The 20,764-nt window shown below is 39.9% G+C and overlaps 1 protein-coding gene across 5 annotated transcripts; it reads right to left on the bottom strand.

Moving 5' to 3' along the window:
• Positions 1-2,238: 2,238 nt before the first annotated feature.
• Positions 2,239-19,919, bottom strand: ncln (nicalin). Of its 5 annotated transcripts, none has more exons than XM_036586048.1 (15): positions 19,647-19,919; positions 17,721-17,911; positions 15,957-16,098; positions 14,940-15,034; positions 11,286-11,366; positions 10,389-10,492; positions 10,185-10,273; positions 9,837-9,976; positions 8,085-8,308; positions 7,846-7,933; positions 6,806-6,844; positions 6,373-6,536; positions 5,411-5,464; positions 5,231-5,309; positions 2,239-3,330 (listed from the first exon to the last, which is right to left on the bottom strand). In XM_036586048.1, exons 1-15 carry the CDS (start codon positions 19,825-19,827, stop codon positions 3,268-3,270), a joined length of 1,734 nt encoding a protein of 577 aa, XP_036441941.1. In that variant the 5' UTR covers positions 19,828-19,919; the 3' UTR covers positions 2,239-3,267. The 5 variants fall into 5 exon arrangements, with proteins under 5 accessions (XP_036441941.1, XP_036441939.1, XP_036441940.1 ...); XM_036586046.1 differs by having other exon boundaries at positions 15,957-16,101; positions 19,647-19,827; XM_036586047.1 differs by having other exon boundaries at positions 6,373-6,533; positions 15,957-16,101; positions 19,647-19,827.
• Positions 19,920-20,764: the final 845 nt, after the last annotated feature.

The raw sequence follows: 20,764 nt of genomic DNA, 5'->3' as shown, positions 1-20,764 counted from the left end.
AATGATCTAACTTATCTACAGGCAGTTCACAAGCTCTGTGTTATCAGGTTAAATTTCCCCACTTAAAACTTAAGGCAACTTTTTTGATAAAGTAGGTTATAGTTTTTTTTTAATGGCAGCTTTTGCAATTTGAAAACTGCACTGTCTTATACTGTGATTTCGATATAAAAAACTATTGATCTTTCAGCCCTACCTTAGCTCGTCTCTTATTGGACAGGCTTGACATTGGGCTTAAGTCGTCTAGCCAAACTGAAAAATCCTGCTTCGCAAAATACCCGCCTGAACAAGGTAAAATTGTATTTATTAGTTAACCATCTGGTATATATTACCTTCTGATGAGCTCCCAAACGCAGCATAAGCCTGTGACAGTGTTCAATTGAAAACACACCCCTAATATTCCTGAAATTCTTTAAACTCAAACAATACATAGTTTTAAGCTGTTTAAAGCTTAGCTCGTCCAGTATTTAGACATCCAGCAGGACGGTGTCCCGAAGCCCAGTTTCCAGCTCATGGAAGAGAGGAGCTGGATCGGTAAGAAGAATCAGTGATTTCTGTGATTTCTGGGTGCAGCCTAACACTCCTAGCACATGGGAAGCTTGTTAATTAATTAATGAGATGCATCAGATACATAAGGGAAAACACAAAAATGTGCAGCGCACTGAATAGCCAAGACTGGCATCCACTATTTTAGACCACTCAAAACAGATCAAACATGAAATGCAACATCAAAAATGTATTTCTGCTGAGAAGAGTGTCAGAACATGCCGGAACAGGCCGCAAATGTTGATGAGAGGAGTTAATCGTTTAGGGACACGGCGTCCATTCTCAACACCAGCTTCAGCTGATCGAGACCTTTGTTAGATTTGGGTTTTTTTTTGTTTGTTTTTTAAATCGCTGCTGTTTTTTTTTTTTTTTGTGAATTTTTTTCCTGAGAACTCTGTAACTCTTGGTGTCTCTGTCTCCTCTTTCTTCATATATGTTAGTAAATACAAAGTTGACTGCCATGGTCCAAAAGGTGGATAAGCTCCCTTCAAGCTCCACATTCATGTGAATGCTGCACCATATGGCACAAAAACTGTTGACGGATAGTACCAGACTGTTTAGTACTTATTAAGAGACTTTATTATAAAATTGGGAAGTAATTACCTTTCAAAATTTACTAAATTGTCATTGTGATGTAACTACACAATTCGGGAAACAATGACGTAATCAAAATCCTGTGATCATGGCAGCAGGTGACGCCAGAAGAGCTCTCCGTAGGATTCTTGTGTTTTAACGGGCACAGCAAGTTTTTGCCCAAGCACCTATTTTCTTTCTGAGCTTAGTTAATAATGAAGAAAAGAACTTGCGACCAGACATGGCCAACCCAATCCTCGAGAACACCCAATCCAGCCCACATTTTCATTCTGTTCCCAGGTAGCTAGAACGTGTAACCTGTCTCAGGTGTGTTGGGAGCTGGAACTGAACAAGGACAGTGTTACTAACACAAAGCTCTTAGAAAGCATCAAAAAGTTGAATTGAATTTTCAACCAGCTAAACGTGAACGAGCTAGAAGCCAGTTTCATGAGGTCACAGGTCATCCACGTCCGATCAGCACAAATTTAGATACTGTGCTGAATATCGCTGCTCATTAAGATGACCAAAGAAAGATGCTTCAAGACGAAACAGCCCCACAGACCATTCACTCCACAGACTCTAATGAAAAATTGTGAATGTTTTTGTTCTCCTTTTTCAGTTTGTGTTCAGGTAAATGTATTTTAGTTCAGTCTGGTCAGTGTTAAATGTTGTCAGAATGTGCCAAAAGGGAACTCTCAACTACTGATGTGTTAATTTCTGAGACATGGGCTTGATGTGTCTAGGAATAATATAAATTATGTTAAATATGGGGCTGTCACACAAGTATTTATAGCAAATTGCACTGTAATTTATTAATGTTATTTTTATTGTTCATTCGGAAATTAAAGGAATTTCTATTAATTTCTTAAAAACACGGACAAAAATGTAAGTATTGTGTTCATTTTAACAAGATTTTTACATTTCTCCTCAGACCATGAATTCAGGGGGGGAAAAACTTGAGAAATTCATGTTTTGTTCTGATTTGAATCTGACCACTTCAGTATGATGAACACTGTCTCATTTTGTAATGGAGCGATTTTTAATAATTCCGTTGAGCCAGTGTTATTTTATCATGTTTTCCCATTAAATAAAAATCCTAAATGAAAACTGCTGTGTCAGAGATGTATTTCAACAAAGAAGTTTATTTTTCAATTTGTCTTTTATTTTTAGTGATTTATTTTGTTTGGTGCAAGAGTCAAGTTTTCATAGATCAGGCTCACACACTTCATAAAACGTAGATGCGTTAATCTCGGAAAAACCAAAGGAACCATTTAAAATCAGTGCAAAGTGAAGCATTCGCTTCCATAAATAACAGGAAAGACTTGTACCACCAACGGTTTCGCTCTCACTTAATGGTGTGTCTTGAAAGTGACTGGCTCTCACGCAGAATGGAACTGGGGAAAGTATGGAAGAGGTATATTGTTCATTTCAGATGAAACAGACAAAATTATGGCTATTGAGGATTGTGGAAACGTGTAATGAAATGGTCAAGGGATTATGTTGTTAGAAGGAAAGGAAATTAATACTCTGGTTCTTCGTTTATTAAGACAACATTCTAAGGGGAAAAAAAACGAATGTCAAAATCATGTAACTTAATATTTTTCAAGCCACTGATATTACAGATTGTGCATGTCCAATTACATCAGAGCTAGAAACTTGTCATCTGTACTATTCAAGGCCAAAGAGGGAATCCTGGACATGAGGAATTACACTAGCATCAGACCTGAGCTGTCTCTTAACCGAACAAGCTTGATGAACAGCTTTCTCCAGCTAGTAAACACTTGAACTTCACCAGCTGTGATTTGGCCCACTTTGACTTAGCTGCCCAAGAAGACGACCCACTGTTGCTTAGCAGAGATCATGCAAGCCCTACTGCTGAGAGGAACACTTTAGCGTTAGACTGTGGGATGTGGGAGTGAGGCAGTGTTAGAGAGAAAAGGAAGACTTTAAAAGGCTGCTCCTGACCAGCGCCGGCCAGTGGAGGAGCGGTGAACGACACACTTGGCAGGGAAAATCAAGTTCCACTTCCGGGAAAAAAAAAGAAAAAGAAAGAAAGAGATTAGCAGATTTGAGAGAAGAACACACTCTTGGCTCCACCATGGGACTCCAGAGAGACCCTCATATTGCAGGGATGAGGAGAGTTGGAGCTGTTTAGTGCTGCTTGGCTCGTGGTGCCGTGACCCGGCGGAGGACACTGTACAGAACCCCGAAATGCTGCAGGGACAGAAAGCAGTGAGGTTAATAAAACAATAAGGCTTTGGTCAATGGTCCAACATCCCATATAATCTGAACACACTGCTCAGTTTTGAGGGTTGTGTTCAATGGGGGGTGTTACGGCTGAAAGCAGAGTTAAATACACCTCCTCGATTAATCAGCAGTGAGCCTGATGGACACAGCTGTTTATGTGCTTTTTTGGACAGTGTTTTTTAAAAATCTCTTTTCAAATGCTTGTTTTTTTTTTTCCTGCAAAAATATTTTGAAATCTTTAAAAGGTTTGCATGATTTGTTATTGTTCAGTACAGTTGAAAAGCTTCCATTATTACTCAGGTTCATAAGCTTAGCCGTGTTACGTGCAGGTAATTAAGAACCACTAATTTTGGCCAGTCGAGGCATTTTCTTATGCCAGGATCGGACGACACAAAACAGCTAGATTTTTACAGTTTTGTCATAGCCAACAAATATCAAGGCATCGGGCCTGAATATGAGCGTCAGGAACAAGGAACAGGTCTTGTAGTGTGACGTAATTAAAAAACCCAACAAAGTCTAGTATGTCGGAATATTTTGCATGATGTCATAAATATGTCCCTATATGTGTTTTCCTGCCTAGTTTGACATCTACAACATGTCCCTTGACGTTAACCAATAGAATGATGGAGCACTGTCTATGTTTACATGCAAAGATGTTTGCCAATCCAATTGAATACATTCCAATTATAGATTAAGACTGAGGTGTTTATTCTCACTCTACTCAACAATCTGATGGAAAATCTGTTTACATGCTCACTACAAGTAATCAGATCCAAAAATTGTGCATGCGTAGAGAACCACTTAGTGTAGACGTTACCACGACTATCATCACCTGTGTCCAGTCAGAGTGAGATGAGCAGCAGTGAGCAGCGCTTGTGTTTTTAATTACTTTAAAATGATGTCAGACTCAGGAAAACGTCCTTCACATGTCCTCATTAAAGAAGGCCGAGAGGAAGACGTCGTGTTCTGAGACACATAAGCTGGACGTCCGTCCCACCGCCGTCTTTTAAAGATCAGAGCATGAACTTCGTCTCCTCTGCAGACCAGTTTCTGCTCTGCCATGTTGAACGGTATAAACTTTCACTATGACGTGACGAACATGATCAGAACGGACTTAAACTTTCCGATAGGGAATGTAATCAGATACAGGCGTTTACACGGTTATTATTCTTCTATTTAACAGATTATTTACAGGATTACCCACCTCGATCAGTCGGACAGACACTGTATCCAATTGAGGTGTTTACATGGACGTATTCTATTCCAATTGAACTATTATTCGGATTATTAATTGATTATCAGGCTGCATGTAAACGTGGCTACTCTCCGGCCTGTGTATGTAAACATGGTGAAGAGAAAGAGGGGCGCTGCTGTTGCTGTCAGGTGAAACAACAAGACGGAGGAAAGGTTCATTGAACTGTGACAACAGTAACCCTTCCTTTTCTGATGTTTCCTAAAGGGAGTACTATAACAGTCTAAAAAGATAAGTGTTGGTAACCTCAAGTTCTCTGAAGGATAGACAGCCTATACTGTCACTGACACCCAGGAACGGCTCCACAGTCGTTTTTTCCTGCCTTTCTTTTTCTTTTTGAATCGCAAAACCTCCAGCATCACATACAGCGCTTCTGTAACCATGCCTGTCAGTTTCTTGACCCTCCCCAACAACCCACGAACTTGCGCAAGGATATGAACGATGACTGGTCGGTGTCAAACTTATAGCGTCACCAGCCTCCCAACCAAGACACAGCAAGAATTTATGGCTCTATAATTGCCTAATCTGACAGAGACCACCATGAAAGAGAAAAACATCATGTAGTCTGATCCCAGCATTAAGATCTTTATGGCCATAATGAGAATTTCCCCTCACCTGGACAGCCAAATATACCACTCCAAGGTAGGCAGCTATGCACAGCGCCAGCAGCAGGTCAAAGATAGCTGGTTTTACTCTGAAACAGTTTTGGAAGTGATTTTAGTTACAAACTTTTAGAAGGTGTGGCCTCTACGATGACACTGAACATTAGCAACAGTCTCTGAGCTCAGTACTCACCTGTAAGCATTCATAGTTTGTTTGAGCTGATCATAGAAGACAAACTCTGGATCCCTAAAACATACAAACAAAAAAGTGTATAACATGTCAGGAACTATTCATACATCTGAGGTCCCTAGAAATAAAATGCCAGATGTCACCTCTGAGTCGTAACACCATATTTACATTAACGCTGCAAAACGCGTGAAGACTGCATTTTTTCACCTACGAAACACTGCCTGTCCTTGTCCTTCACTTAATGCTGGATGTCGCAACACTAATTCATGACTTGGTCAAATCCCGTTTCTTATTGCACTTATTATAAAACACTTACATACAGTTGCATGAAAAAGTTTGGGTGCCTGGGGTCAAATGACATGCTGTTGGTTTTCTAAGTGAAAATAAGTTGCACGTACAGAAAACACACTTCTGCACATTTTAATGCACGATTACTGTTTAGTTGCTGAATTTGACATATTAGAAGAAAAACAAAAAATAAATTAAGCATAAAGTACATGTGCTCTTGCGCAGTCTTGCCTCTCAGGTCTTGGCACAGTTACTTCTCCAATGTATCCCTGCTCGTACCCTGACCTCGGTCAAAACTTGTCTGCTTACTGTCAGACAACATTCTATGGGCAGGAAATCTTTTAGGGCAATAGCTCCCAAATTATGCAACTCACTTCCCCAAAGTCTTTGTGATATTTCCACATTTCCTTCTTTGAAAACCTAAAACTTCTCTGTTCTACTTGCTACCTTACCACTTTTTTTGCTTATTAATTTAGTGTACTTATTTTTAATATCTGTGTTCCTGTGTAGTGTTTCTTTAGCACTGCTGTTGTGAAGTACGCTGGGTTTGAAAAAGGCACTATACAAATTAAACTTACTATTATTACTGTTATTACTATGATCAATAATATTATACACATATCAAAGGAGTGGCAGATCAGAACAGAACAGAAAGGTGTTGTCTGTGTTGACTGTACCTCTTGTCAGCTCTGACAAAATGCCTCTTGACATCCTTCAAGTAGCGTCCCAGGTAGTATTCCAGGGTGCTGACCACAGTACTGTCCTTGTCCACCAGCTGAGCAGCACGAGGCTGGGTGGTCAGCCAGTCCACCAGTGAGGCCAGCTGCTCCTCCTGTACCTGCTGACAGCAAAACCATAAATATGTGATTTTGTATGTGTTGGTTACACAAAGTATAACTAATGAGCTTTATAAGGGTTTAACAAAGTGTTTCGGAACTCTTACAATAATAACAACAACAACAACTGTATATTCATAATGATGCCATGCAGTATTTTAAAATGACACTTTAACTTCTTGTAATGCTAAAACTAAAACACCCCAAATGCCACTATGATGCCATGTGCTTAAACCAAAGTCAAAGCCTGGCATGATCAGAGTTGTGCACTCACCATCTGCTGAGTAAAGATCTCCAAATCTCCATTGGTTCCCTGTGGGATCCACACAATACTGTTACTCAAGTATTCCATCAGACTCCCATTTATCCACAAAAACTGACCAGAGCTAGACAACATTGTGCTAAATTATGGACAAATGGATCAGTGTTAACCTACTGCATTCAATTAAACACAACAGAGATTAAACTTCATTTCCTTAATAAATTATGACCATGTCTAGGCAGGCAGTTGTACACAAATGCAAAGTATAGAAAAAAAAGCAAAGCTCCGTACATTGTATCAAAGATATGTTATTACTGGCAATGACTTATGCTTAGTGTAAAGCTTGTTAATTAAGAACCAGTGGTCAGCGGAATGATACCAGTTTGCTGGAAAGTGCTAATAATGCCCCGCTAGGTGAATTGTGGGCCTATGCCGATATATTTTTCATGCACACATCTGCCAATGCTGACACAAACATTTCCAAGATGCAGAAATTGTGACTAGATCCACCTGCTGTTTCAGAAAACAATAAATACATGATCGAATATCAGTTTGAAATATAGAGCAATTCTAAACATCTGCCCGACACTGAAAATTTTTTAGAGCAATTATCTGCTAATCCCGATATGATTCCGACATTGTTGTGTATTCCTCAAAAAAAAGCACTGGAATGATGGGGGCAGTCGTGGGCTGGAGGTTAGGGAACCAGCTTTGTGACTGGAAGGTCAATGGTTCGCTCCCCTGAACTGACAGGACATGACTGAAGTGCACTTGAGCAAGGCAACTAACCCCCAACTGCTCTGTGGATAGGGCTGCTCTGGGCAACTGCACTCATGCCCCCTAGTGTGTGTGTGTTCACTAGTGTGTATGGTGTTTCACTGCACGGATGGGTTAAATGCGGAGGTGAATTTCCCCGTTGAGGGATTAATAAAGGGTAAGTTAACCTACAAATGATTTTCAACCACTTATACTGAGTGAATGCAACTAATTTGAGCTTTCCTCACTGTAAGTTAGAAATCCTGCACAGCTCCACACTCTTGCTGCAAACTCACCTTCTCGGTCAAGTTGTAGATGACCCTCGCCAGAGCCTCTGCGATCAGCTTGGTGTTCCGACTGAGCTTCTTAAGATCGACGTGAGGCCTGTAACAGACGAAGCCCAGCACTGTTAACGAGAGCGCTGCGGAACTGAACCCTGTGAAACACGGTGTTTAATGATGGGGTGAAGGGTGGGTGGAGGGATGAACAGCACTATGACGGGTGACACACAGAGAGAGCACCAGTAGTCACCCACCCAGCGGTGGCCTCTCCCGCCCCATCCAGAGAGGAGGACACTGACCGCATGTCCATGATGGAGTTTCTCGCGGCACTGCGGTGGCTCTCCAGGTGAGACAGAGTGAAGGCTGGCAGGCGGCGGATACCGAAGCGCTCGTGCTCCCAGGCCAGAGTATCGTCCGCCAGGTTAATCTTCTTGTGCACCATGGAGAACTTCACATCCGGGTACTGCTCAGAGACAACCTTATAGGGAGAATACAAGGGATGTGAGATGCTGATATTGGGAGGATGTGATTCGCAGCTTCCCAGATTAAAGCCATGGTTTATGGTTACTTTGTTCTGTATCTGACATTATTGCTTATGTGATTTCTGACACTGTATTACACACTGTTATCTCTAAAAATGGACGAATATTCATGCTCCTAGATGGCTGCTACTACTGTTTTTGGCTATTGGACCTATTTTTGTCAAATTTTAGGGACTACAATGTGTCACACTGTGTCAGAAACAACCCGAACAAGTCTATTTGAGATTACTTAGTAAAGCTGACAATTGGTAGGATATAAGCTTCCATTGTACCCTGCCTCATAGCTACAGTGCAAAACTAAAGAAGCCAAGTTCAGACACCAAATGTGTCTTGACGGCTGATCGAGTAAATCTGGTGAGAGTGGCGGGGAAACTGTGATTTTTGGCCAAACTATTGTTTTAAGTCTAAACCTAGATTAAAAATGTTTTTCAATGGAAAAAAATGGCTGCACTGCAGTATATTCCATTGTAAGGCTTAATCTGGCATCTGGAAAATGATTCAAATAGAACCCGAGAGGGAGTGTGTTATAGGGAAATAACATCATGATGTTATTCGTGATAATACACAATCTCCAGTGTTCTACTGCTTTTATACAACAGTTAAATAAAGTAATAAATTAATAAACTGGGCCGTGAACGCGGCGTTTAATGTTTTAATGTTCGCAGTTCCTTCCGCCAAATTATAGTTCCTTAACAAGCAGCTCGTTGCTACGTCAGAGTAACGAGCTCCGCCCACTCGCTGCTCAGTCTGCTGTAAGCCTCGCCTTTTGAAGTTCAGACTGAGCCATAAAACTGCCGCAATATCAGGTTCAGCTCAGTTTTGTCAGTTTTTGCCAGATCAGTATTAATGTTGTTTTGTTCCAGCCAGTCTGTAAAGCATCTTACAGCCCATTTAGTTTGGCGAATGGTGTTGGGTTCATTTCTGGCTGATTCCAGGTTGTTCAGCTGTTCTTCTGTCACAGCTGCCGACTGAAAAGCTGCTCAGTGGTGGTGACAGTTTGGGAATTTAGTGTCGTCTCATCTTCAGAGTCTGACCAAATCGGCTGTCGGTCAAATGTGATCTTAAAAGTGTACATTTTCTGTTTGTGGCAAAATAAGAAGTAAAAATGTTCAAATGGCTTGAGCGTCTCCTAAAGCTGTCAAAGTCGTTGCTTAGCAACGGTGTCTCAGTTGAGTGATCCAGTGTTTGTGAACAAACACTTAACCAATCAGCTTGCGTGGCTGGAACTAACTGTTGTATAGTACTATATAACATGGTATTCTAGTAGAGTATCCAAATACTGGACATTTCTACCAATGCTTGCACTACTAAGAGAATGTTAATGTTAACAGAAAGGCTTTGCAATCACAGTAAACAGAAATTCCAGGTTATAATAACAGAAAATTAAGTTTTAATAAATTATATTTATCCTTTTGTTTCTCTACCCACTGCTTTCACAAACAAAGGCAGTGAATTGTACGTTACCGTCTGAAGCTCTTTGAGCAGAGCGTGCTGTGGGCTGCCTTCTTTAGGTGGTTTAGAGACGTGCAGGTGAAGACTGTCTCCGTTACCCAACGTGTCCAGACACAACACAAACGCCACATTGTCCTGCAGGAGACTGGACTCTAATGCAGCAATAAGACATGCAAGATACTGTGTCAGAATAATAACAATGAAATAATGTATGTATTAAATAACATTTTACTGATTTAAAATATAGACATATCAGTGCTTTACAGTATAGGAGCAAATCAAAAGCGAAGACCGAGTAAGAACACATTGAGGACAAGATGAATTAAAGATATTCAAAAAGAAATAAAGTGCAGAAAGTACCTGTGTGGTCTAGATTATCCTCCAACCAGCGTTTGGTTCCCTGATAGTTAAACTTTCCTCCTCCCGAAAGGAAAAACAGCAGGTTATACCTACAAAAACAACAGAGCTCACTTAGACACGAACGCTGCATCATAATCAACCTTAATCAATTTCAATCAATTTCAATCATTATAAACTATTATAATCTAAATTTGACTTTTGTACCCAGCCTGAGTCCTTTTGTGGGAGTAGAGTCTGGAGAAGAGTCGGGCAAGCTCGAGCAGCACGGCCACTCCACTGCCGTTAGAGTCAGCACCGTACGACAACCACTGTGATCACACATTCATATTATTGTCATTACTGTCACTATAAATCTAATGATCACTGCACCACTGATCTAAAACATATCTAAAACAGAATTAATACATGTTAAGAACCATAAATTAGGTTCACCAACTGTATGAAGACCAATATAATCTGAATGACTCAGTACAAAATATGAATGATTAGCTACGTTCACATTACAAGCCTCGTTGCTCAAATCCGATTTTTTGCTCAAATCCAATCTCTCTAATAGGATGGTTCACAATGGTTTAGGTAAGTGATTCATATCTCTCATTAATATGAACGAACTGACGTTCTGAAATGACCCTCATGAGCTCATCCTACTCAGTAACGTCACGTGAATGAATCACGTGCATCATCAGCACAAACTAACGAGCAGAACGAGCTTCGCTGAGAAGATAATTAACTCTGATCAGCTCTCAGCTTCATTATTAGAGCGAGACGAAGAAGAAAAAGGTGAAACGTGAAACGTTTACAGGCTTTAACTTCTGTTCGGCGCTGCTGCCATGGTAACACTGAATGATGGCGCAGCGCAGTGGAAAAAAAGCACATGAATTCTGATCTGAGCGTCACAATAAGGTCACATGGCCACAAATTGGATACGCATCTGATCTAGGACCACATATGAAAGTGACTCAGGTCGGATTTGAAAAGATCAGATTTGTGAGTTCACACAGCCCTGAAAACATCAGATCTGAGTCACATTAGGGCAAAAAATCAGATTTGTGCCACTTCAGCCTGGTAATGTGAACGCAGCCACTGAGTCCACTTCCTTACCGGAGCCACTCCAAAGGAGTCGTAGTGAGCAACTACCACAATAGTAGGCAAATCCTCTCCTCCTACTCCCGCTAGCCTTCCCTGAGAACACAGGAGAGAATGGTAAACATCAGAAATACTCAGTAACAGGTAATGCAGAGAGTCAAATTCACCAAAAGATAGTTCAAAACTAACTTTTGTTTAAGCTGCTTATAAATAAGAGATACCACTTTTTTCCACTTCTGATACCGATACTAAAATCTTGAGTATAATATTTTTTTCTTTAAAGCTGCTTTAAAATGGGCTATTTGTCATTAAGATTATGATCTAAAAGTAGTCTATGATACCTACTCAGTCACTCTCTTAATGCTGTTTCAGGACAGGTTTGTTACAGAATTTGATCACATTCATTCTTTTTTCACCCAGCCAGTGTTTTCTGTTGATAGCAGTCCAATACCAATATGCCATCTCTAATATATTCCATTACTGGGTAAATAGCTTCTCGCTGTATTCATAACTAGGGCTGGGTACCGAAATTCGATACTAAAAAGGCACCGACCGAAACATCTCTGTACTACCGAGTACCAAAAAACCTCAAAAACATTGGTGCCTATTTTCGATATTTTGCATGGAACGCGAATCACGAGGGATTAGTGGAGTGACCTTACTACTAATGCAAAAAAAAAAACAAAAGGAAAAGAAAAACCGCGAGTGGCTCCCTGACACACAGAAACGCAGTTAGAACACCGCTAGATAAACATGGCCAAGAGGTCGAAAGTCTGGCTCTATTTCGAAAAGGTTACTAAGAACAGTTCCAGGTGCAACAAGTGCCTTAAGATAGTGACTTCCAAAACGGGTAATACGTCAAATCTGATGACATTTGATTAATTTTTTGCCAAATTTTGCTTCGGGATCTATAAAGTAAGTATCTGTCTATTTATCTGATTACACATGGAATTAATCTCCATCAAGAAATCTGCAGAATTTTTGACTGCATGAAGATCAGCACTACGTCGCCGCCGGAGAATCTGGGCTAAACATATTACAACCACACACAGACACCAGTGTTTCCAGTGATAAAATATCCTCAAGCTAGTTAACAGTTTACTGTGCACCTTTTCTCGCTTTGCCAGAGAAAACTAACGCTGGTTACTCTGCCATTTGTCAGCGTTGAAAGCCAGTTAGGATTCATCTAACGTTAGCATAAAACTAATACGTTAGCCAGCCAGCTGGCTTCAATTCAGCTGCCGTATGAACACATCTGTAATGTTGTTATAATTCATGTCTCATAAGTTTCATAAAGAAGCCCTATTAACTTGCACATCGTTTTCGTGTTGGAGGTGAGGGCTTTGACAGTGCTGGGGCCAGTTCTACCAGTTCTACCAGTGCTAATGCGGCTGCCCACGGAGAAACAGCCCCTTTCACTGCAGCAGAAAAGCTAAGGATGTCAGCTGAGGAGAGAAGAACACCACAGAGCAGTAACCAGTTTTACTGGTAAAGGATTGCAGCCCTTTTCGACTGCTGGTTTAGGTGGGATACGCAGGGTAGATCATTTGTTTTATCCCTCTATGGCGAACCTATAACAGTGGTTACAATAACGTGTTTGTGCTTTGTAAATAAATTTTTCTCTGTGTTTTTATTTCTTCAGAGAGATGACAAAAGCATTAAATTCCAAGTATCAGCCTCCAGCCAGAGATATGGCGTCAAACTCACGATTATCTGCCTGGTATGCAGAAGAAAAAGATAATCATAATAACATCTATTCCTTTTTTGTATTTTTTCCGTTACAATTAGAAAAAAGGTATCGAAAAAAGTATCGTTATGGTATCGGTATCGAATTGAAAGTATCGTATCGAACATTTTCAAATGATACCCAGCCATATTTATCAGTTATTTCCTACAGAAACATAATATAATAAAGGTGAGGTGACCGATTTAGACCTCTAACTGACAAAGCTAGTATTTTCTATTACATATTTGAGATGCATGACTTTCTAATGTGTTTTGAACATGAAAACCTTGAACTCTACACCTTTAACACAACAGTTCTCTCTGCTGATCTGACCCACTAAAGCCTGAGGGGAACAAAGTCTCACAGTCATAAAATCTATAATGCACTCATTACGTTTACTGATTAAGTTCTTGGACTTTATGTGCATCCCCACAACTAAAACCCTTTCAGCTTAACCTGCTTGTTTACTCTCATCATCGTTGCTATTATTCTGTATGGGCACACGACTTCACTCTCACTCAGACCCAGAACATTATTTTAAAGTCTTATTTATATAAGGCTTTTTTAATGGCCCAACAATGCCGATTAATTAGCAGTAACTCAGATTTCCCTCGAAACATCATTAACATCACATGAGCGTGTGTCCTTCATTTACACCATCAAGACGTTCCAGAATGGAGATCTAACACTGATAACATTTTAAAATATTAAGCTGTGGACTGGCTTCAGTGTTGAGGGGCAATATGGCCCAAAAAAGACCAAACTTATCAACAAATCAGCTTTTTATAAGGATGCACCGAAATGGGAATTGTAGGCTGATGCAGGTTTTTCATATTTTTCCATGTGCATATCTTCTACAAAAACCTTCATCACATTACAGAGAAATATAAAATTTATTTCTGTAGTAAAATGAATAAAATGCAGATATTTTAGTGCAGTAACCCAGCTGCTCTTCCAGAGTACAAAATACAAGCCCATTCCCAAAAAAGTTGGGACGCTGTGTAGAACGTAAATAAAAATAAGACGCAATGATGTGCAAAACATGTAAACCATATTTTTAAAGGAAAAAATCAAATGTCAAAACTGAAAAACAAAACAAACAAAAAAAAAAATCTAATTTTGAGCCTGAAAAATTTTACATTACAAATATTACAAAACTTTACCAGCCGTTTGTTTCCCCCGTCCCAACTTTTTTGGAACGTGTTGTTGGCATCAATTTCAAAATGGGCATATATTTTTCAAAAAACAATAACGTTTTTAGTTTCAACATTTGATTTGTTCAATGAAATATAGGGTTTAAATTATTTGCACATAATTGCATTTCGTTTTTACTTACATTTCGCCCAGTGTCCCAACTTTTTTGGGAATGGGGTTGTACATCATCAAATATTTTTCCATGTACATATCTGAAAATTGGGACTAAATAAATCTGGATTCACATTAAAGAGATGTCTGTAGTGCTAAAATTGCAGTAAAATGAATAAAATGTTATATAAAATGTATAAATGTTTTGCTCATCCAGACTACAATAAATACATCATCAAACATCAGTTTGAAATATTGGTCAAATCCAAACAACTGTCCGATGCCAACATTTAAGCAAACATCAGCTGATTCCGATCTCACTGGGCATCCCCAATTTTTCTATCTAATCTACAATTTTAAAAGTCCACGACATCATTTAAATAACCTTTTTTTTACTAGAATGTGGAAAAATCTACCTGGTCACAGTCTGAAGAGTTTTTGTTAGAAGCTCTTTGTTAGAAGAAGTGCTGTTTTTTAAACTGGATCATTTACTAATATTTTAATGTAAAAACAAATTTTTGACATTCTGCACTTGACATTAAAACACTATCAAATTAAATGATGTTATGCTCAGCTCTCCTTCAGCAGTAGGGGAGGGCAACCCCTGATACAGGACACAGAAACAGACGAGAGCTCACCTCTAGGCTGGTGATGGCCCAGTCGCTCACAGCTTTACTCTGAGCACCACTCGTCACCATCTGAAACCCATTGGCGGTGGCTGAGTGCAGCAGCACTGGTGAACAAAAGACACACATTAGATTAAGGTCCAATCCCATTTCTTATTTGTACCTCGACCCCTTGTTATTGAGTGTCACCTTGCCCCTTGGAACTGAGTTACAAGGGGTAGTGATTGAAATCTTTTGTATGAAATGGGACCCTCAAATAAAGAGCATCACTTCATTAACAGCTACGAACCTGCCAGTAGGCGACCCTGCCAGTCTGCAGTGATAGCAGAGGGGGGCAATTATTTATTAATCACCCACCCCTAATTCTTCAGCAATATGAAGCTGAAGGCAGATATTCGCCAGATTCCTGTTTGAATTTTCCCATTCCACCTTAAACGGAGCAGCAGTTCTGACACCATTTAAGGTACCGAGACTCAGCTACTACTACCATAATACACTGAAATGACATAAAACTAAGACAATACAATACTGTCTCTGAAAAGCCTCCGTTTGGAGGGCCATGTAGCCCTATCACTTCGCCCTACCCCTCTATCTCAACAAGAATCAGGACGTGAACGTGCCAAACAGAGGGGTAAGGGCTAAGTGGTAGGGGCGAGAGGTGAAATGGGATTGGGCTAAAAAAATTCACACCAGAAACAGCTTACAGAGCAACATCCGTTTATCACCAGGTGAGGACACATACGGTTTTCATCAGTAAGACCTCAATTACTGCAGGTATTACGAAGTGTTCACTCCACAGTGTGGAGTTCAAACAACGCCAACGTGTTCCTGTGCGCACTTAAAAATAATGCCTATATTAAAACAGGACATTTTTTGAAGACAATCGTAAACCAGTGAACAAAAATCAAAGATTTTTAATTTTACCTCCTCTAGTTTACATCAAGCACTTTATCAGCTCGCATCAATGTTTATGTCTTTCAGTGCTTCAGGATTTAAAAAGCTTATTACTAGAGGTTCAAGCTCATGTACCTTCAGCCGCAGATGAAGACCCCTGAGAGGAGGACGACACCTGGGTCTGCGTGTATATGGACAGCAGTTCATCATCCTCCATCGCAAAGTAGACAGGAACGATGGTCTCTGTGGCCAGAAGCTCCGGCTCCAGCTCCATAAACTGCTACACAAAAACAAGACACTGAACTCAGAAGACTGGACACAATGAAAGAAAGCACCATCTCACTATCTGAGACAGAACCAACATTTTTTCTGTAAATGTTACTGATGTTTAAGAAGAGCTACCTTTAAAGGGCTCAAATCACAGAAAACTGAACCTGCCACACCTTTTTTACTGTAGAATGTAAACATTGTGCAAATTTCAAAACATACCATTCACTCCTCAGTCCATACAGTCCATATATGCAAACTAAGCTGCAAAACCAGCCTGTTCAGAATTCTCACTGTTTTTGGGACGTCACTAAAAATAATGCAATTATATATATCTGCCTACTCAGCCTACAGCAGTTTAGCACCGCCCGCCGCCCACACATGGTGAATTATACACAAACACACACACACACACACACACACACACACACACATATATATATATATGATCTTAACCTAACAAGGATAGCAAAATGTTGGAAAATGGTCATGTGTAAGTGAATGATGACTGTTTTTGGCACATTAAACCACACAAATGTCGTAAGATGACCTCAGGAAAGAAAGAATTAATAAAACACACGAAAGACACAGGATATGGACTCTTTAATTGAGGCATTTCACTTAAGATGATCTAAAAGTAATCTATGATGTTGAAACCACTCAATTACTCTATTAACCCCACAGAAAGAACTACACAGCTAAAAACATCACATCACTCAGTGTGAGTGACGCTGTTTCAGGACAGATTGGTTACAGGATTAGACTACATTCATTCCTTCGTTCCTTCCCATATCCCATCCAGAATTTTCGGCTGATATTGGCCCAAAACCCACTGAAACAGATGGGTCATCTGTAGTTTAAACATTTACACAAATCAGAGCATCCACAAGTCCTGTTCTCAAATATGCAAGACTGTAATGCCACTGGATGTGCTGTGTCACACTGGGATGTATTTATCTAATTTTCCCTTCATCAAAAAGTGTTGCCTATTTAAAGGGGAATTCCACCAATTTTTCAAAATTTTGAGACAATTAAATTGCTAACATCTATAATTCTAGAAAAACTAGAACTGTTCAGAGTCAGAACTGTTCACAGTTCTGACTCTGAAGTGACAGGAACCAGACGTCCACCTCTAAAAGCTCCCTCACAGAAAGATATTACATGGAATAATTATGAATATGCTGCATGACGCCCGAGACATTGTTTTACAGTAGTTCTGAGATAAGATTTTGGCCTAAAATGTAATTTTAAAATTCATTCATGGTGAAAGGGTGCATGAAGGGCATTGTAAGCAAAACAGTCCCCAAAGAGAAATTAATTTTTCCAGATTTACCACTGTTTTACCATCATCAACATATATAAAAACTCAGAAGACACGTAGGTTCACTGGTGGTTTTGGATAGTAAATAAAATGGCTATATTTGTTGCTCCGACCCCCGGTTCCTATCACCACCACTGTAAAGGAATCTGAGTCAGTAAGTTTCTCTACAATGAACCATCAAATCACTCTGAATGACTTCAAAAACATCTACAATAACTGAACTTCGCAGAAGTTCTGAAAAAAAAACTGGTGGAATTCCCCGTGAACTGCAAACACCCCGCCAGATCCAAGATGGTCAGTGAGTTTTTTACCTGTACGATGTCCTGTGGCATAGTGGACATGTTCTTAGGGAGGATGATGACGACTGCTCCGGCAGACTGCCGAAGAGCTTTCTGATATTTTTCATAAGAGAAGTCAGCTAGTCGCATCATCACACAGCGACGGCTCAGCACCTCCGCCTCCACAGTACGAGCTTCCGTGTTCAAAATCGCATTTCTTGAACCTTAAAAAAAAAGAATATAATTAATTTCAGTCTGGGAGGTTGGAGAGGAATATCAACAGAAGATCACATGACAACACGACATACATTGGTTTGGAAAGAGCAACACACATCACAAAGAAACAGAACCGAGCTCACTTTCTATTAATCACAGTTCTGCACCATAACCAGAGGATTAAACAACTGTCAGAACACACAACACAGCAAAGAATAGCTGTTTTTTAGAACCGTTTTTATTGGACAAAACTCATAAAAAACAAGTTGAAATCACCAAGTTAAGTTCCAAATACAGCCCCAATGCTTTATTATTATTTATTATAATAACAGATATTTATTAATAAGGTATTTCTGCAAAGGGTCAAAAGCAGCGTAAACCAGGCTGAACTACAGAGACTGATAACAGGACTCAATGGGGTTTGAGCCTCTATTACAGCAGAGTACAGAACTCTACCTCATTTAATAAGGTTTCAATTCAGTTTAAAGGGGAACTCCACTGATTTTTCCAAAATTCTATATAATTAAACAGTTAAGATATAAACAAAGTCATTCAGAGTGGTTTGGTGTGAAATGCTCCTTTCTAGAGAAGCTTGCCAGAATTGTTCACAGTGGTGGTGATAGGAACCAGACGTCCACCTCTAAAAGCTCCCTCACAGAAAGATATTACATAAATGGTTATGAATTCACTGCCTGATGTCTGAGGTATTGTTTTGTGATGACATTTTGACTCAAAAATGTATTTGAATCCATTTGTTTTTAACCATTCATGGTACAGAGTGTTTCGAGGCCAAATAACCCCCCAAAAAAAACTTATTTTTTAGCTTGATCAACATTTTTACATCAACATTATATATTAAAACATGTGTAGGTTCACTGGTGGTTTTGGTAAATAAAATATATATATATATATATATATATTTGTGTTGTAGTCATGGTGACCCCTGGTTCCTATCACCACCACTGTAAAGAAATCTGAACCATTTCACACCAAACCACTCAGAACGACTCTGATTACATCTCAAACACTGAAATATGCTGAAATTTTGAAAAAATGGGTGCAATTCCCCTTTAACACCAAAAGCCTTGAGGAGACCAATTCAATGTGTCTAAACATGAAAAACCCAAATTCCTCCCAGAAGATCTGAACTTCTCTAGTATACAATAATAAAAAAGGTTCTCCTTTCACTAAAAAGTTCTTTCGTACAGGCAACAGTTCTATATAGAACCAGGAACACTCGGAGAACCATTTTCATGCTTTCCCTGGTGTAATAGTTCTTCATACTATGACTATGGAGAATGTGTTGTATATGGAACCTTTCTGAAAAAGGTTCTAGCTATATAGCACTAAATAAGGGTTCTTCTACTGGCACAAACTTGACATCCTAGTAATAGCAATGTTAACTAGAACTAACTATATGTGGTGCTAAACAGAACCATTTTCGAAAACACACATCAATCTGAAGAACCATTTCACCACACAAAGAACCATTTAAGCACGAAACAGTTTTGCAGCTATAGAGCTAAACAAAACCACTCTCTTCACCACAGAACCCTTAAAGAACCACCTCTCTTTGAAACCAGCCGTGTTAGCTTAGCCAGGTTAGCTATCTAAAGGCTAGCGTTAGCTCGGGAAAGCCGCTTCTCAGCGAGTTGTATCCGCCCAAACGGACTGCGCCGCGATTTCAATATTAACCGTCACATTTAACCGAATATGCCGTGATGTGGTGCCGCCGGTTCGTACCGTAGTTTTGCCCCTGCAGGTCGTACTGCTGCATTCGGTAAACCGTGAACTCGTGCGCCGCCTCTGCTGGAAGCGGAGAGACGAGGATCAGAACGGCCGGTAAAAACACTATAAACGTCAAAGTCAGCGGGAAAGAGGACTTAAACATGTTGTCGAACACTTCGCTCGCCTCCTCCAACATGATTGAAGCGGCGAGGAAAACTAACAGCGCCGAGGAAAATGAATGAAAGTCGGGTACACTGACAGCTGGCCTCGCACGGGATGGCTAGAGGGACCGGGGGTTTTACTCAGGCAGTGAGCGAGGACGCCCAGGGAGCGTTCCAATATCCACTTGTGGTCTACTAGTTCACTTAGCGAGTGTTAATATGTGCACTTGTGTTCTAACTAGTTTACTTAATGAGTGTAAATAGATACACTTGTGTTCTAACTAGTTTGCTTAGCGAGTGTTAATGCGCTCTTCTGTTCTTACTAGTTCACTTAGTGTTAATGCGCTCTTCTGTTCTTACTAGTTCACTTAGTGTTAATGCGCACTTATGCCCTTATTAGTTCACTTAGCAAGTTCTAATAAGTTTACTTAGCGAGTGTTAATGCGCACTTGTGTTCTTCCCAGTTTGCTTAGTGAGTGTTAATATGTGCGCTTCTGTTCTTACTAATTCACTTAGCAAATGTGAATATGCACACTTGTGTTCTAACTAGTTTGCTTAGTGAGTGCTAACATGTGCACTTGTGTTCTATCACTAACTAGTTTGCTTAATGAGTGTAAATATGCACACTTGTGTTCTAAAGTTTGCGATAGGCACACTTGGGTTTTAACTAGTTCGCTCAGCGAGTGTTAATATGCATACTTGTGATCATACTAGATCACTTAGTGAGTGTTACTCTGCGCACTTGTGTTCTAACTAGTTTGCCTAGCAAGGGTTATATTGTGCACTTGTGTTCTAACTAGTTTGCCTAGCAAGGGTTATATTGTGCACTTGTGTTCTAACTAGTTCGCAATATGCACACTAAAGTTCTAACTGTTTTGATTAGTGAGGGTTAATATGTGCACTATTAGAAAAGGTGAAGGGGACGAGGGAAAGTCACTAAGGGCACTACAGAAATGAAACGCGCCCGAGACC

The sequence above is a fragment of the Colossoma macropomum genome, unplaced genomic scaffold (assembly GCF_904425465.1).
Source record: "Colossoma macropomum unplaced genomic scaffold, Colossoma_macropomum, whole genome shotgun sequence".
Classification (NCBI taxonomy): domain Eukaryota; kingdom Metazoa; phylum Chordata; class Actinopteri; order Characiformes; family Serrasalmidae; genus Colossoma; species Colossoma macropomum.
Note: the sequence above shows the minus strand (reverse complement) of the source record. Positions and strands in the feature narration are given on the sequence as shown.

Coding starts and splice junctions, on each gene's coding strand:
- ncln (XM_036586046.1), bottom strand. CDS start 19,827: ATGTTGGAGGAGGCGAGCGAAGTGTTCGACAACATGTTTAAGTCCTCT. Junction 16,102..17,720: donor TGCCACAGGACATCGTACAG/GTAAAAAACTCA, acceptor GTTTTTGTGTAG/CAGTTTATGGAGCTGGAGCC. Junction 9,977..10,184: donor GGATAATCTAGACCACACAG/GTACTTTCTGCA, acceptor TTGCTGCATTAG/AGTCCAGTCTCCTGCAGGAC.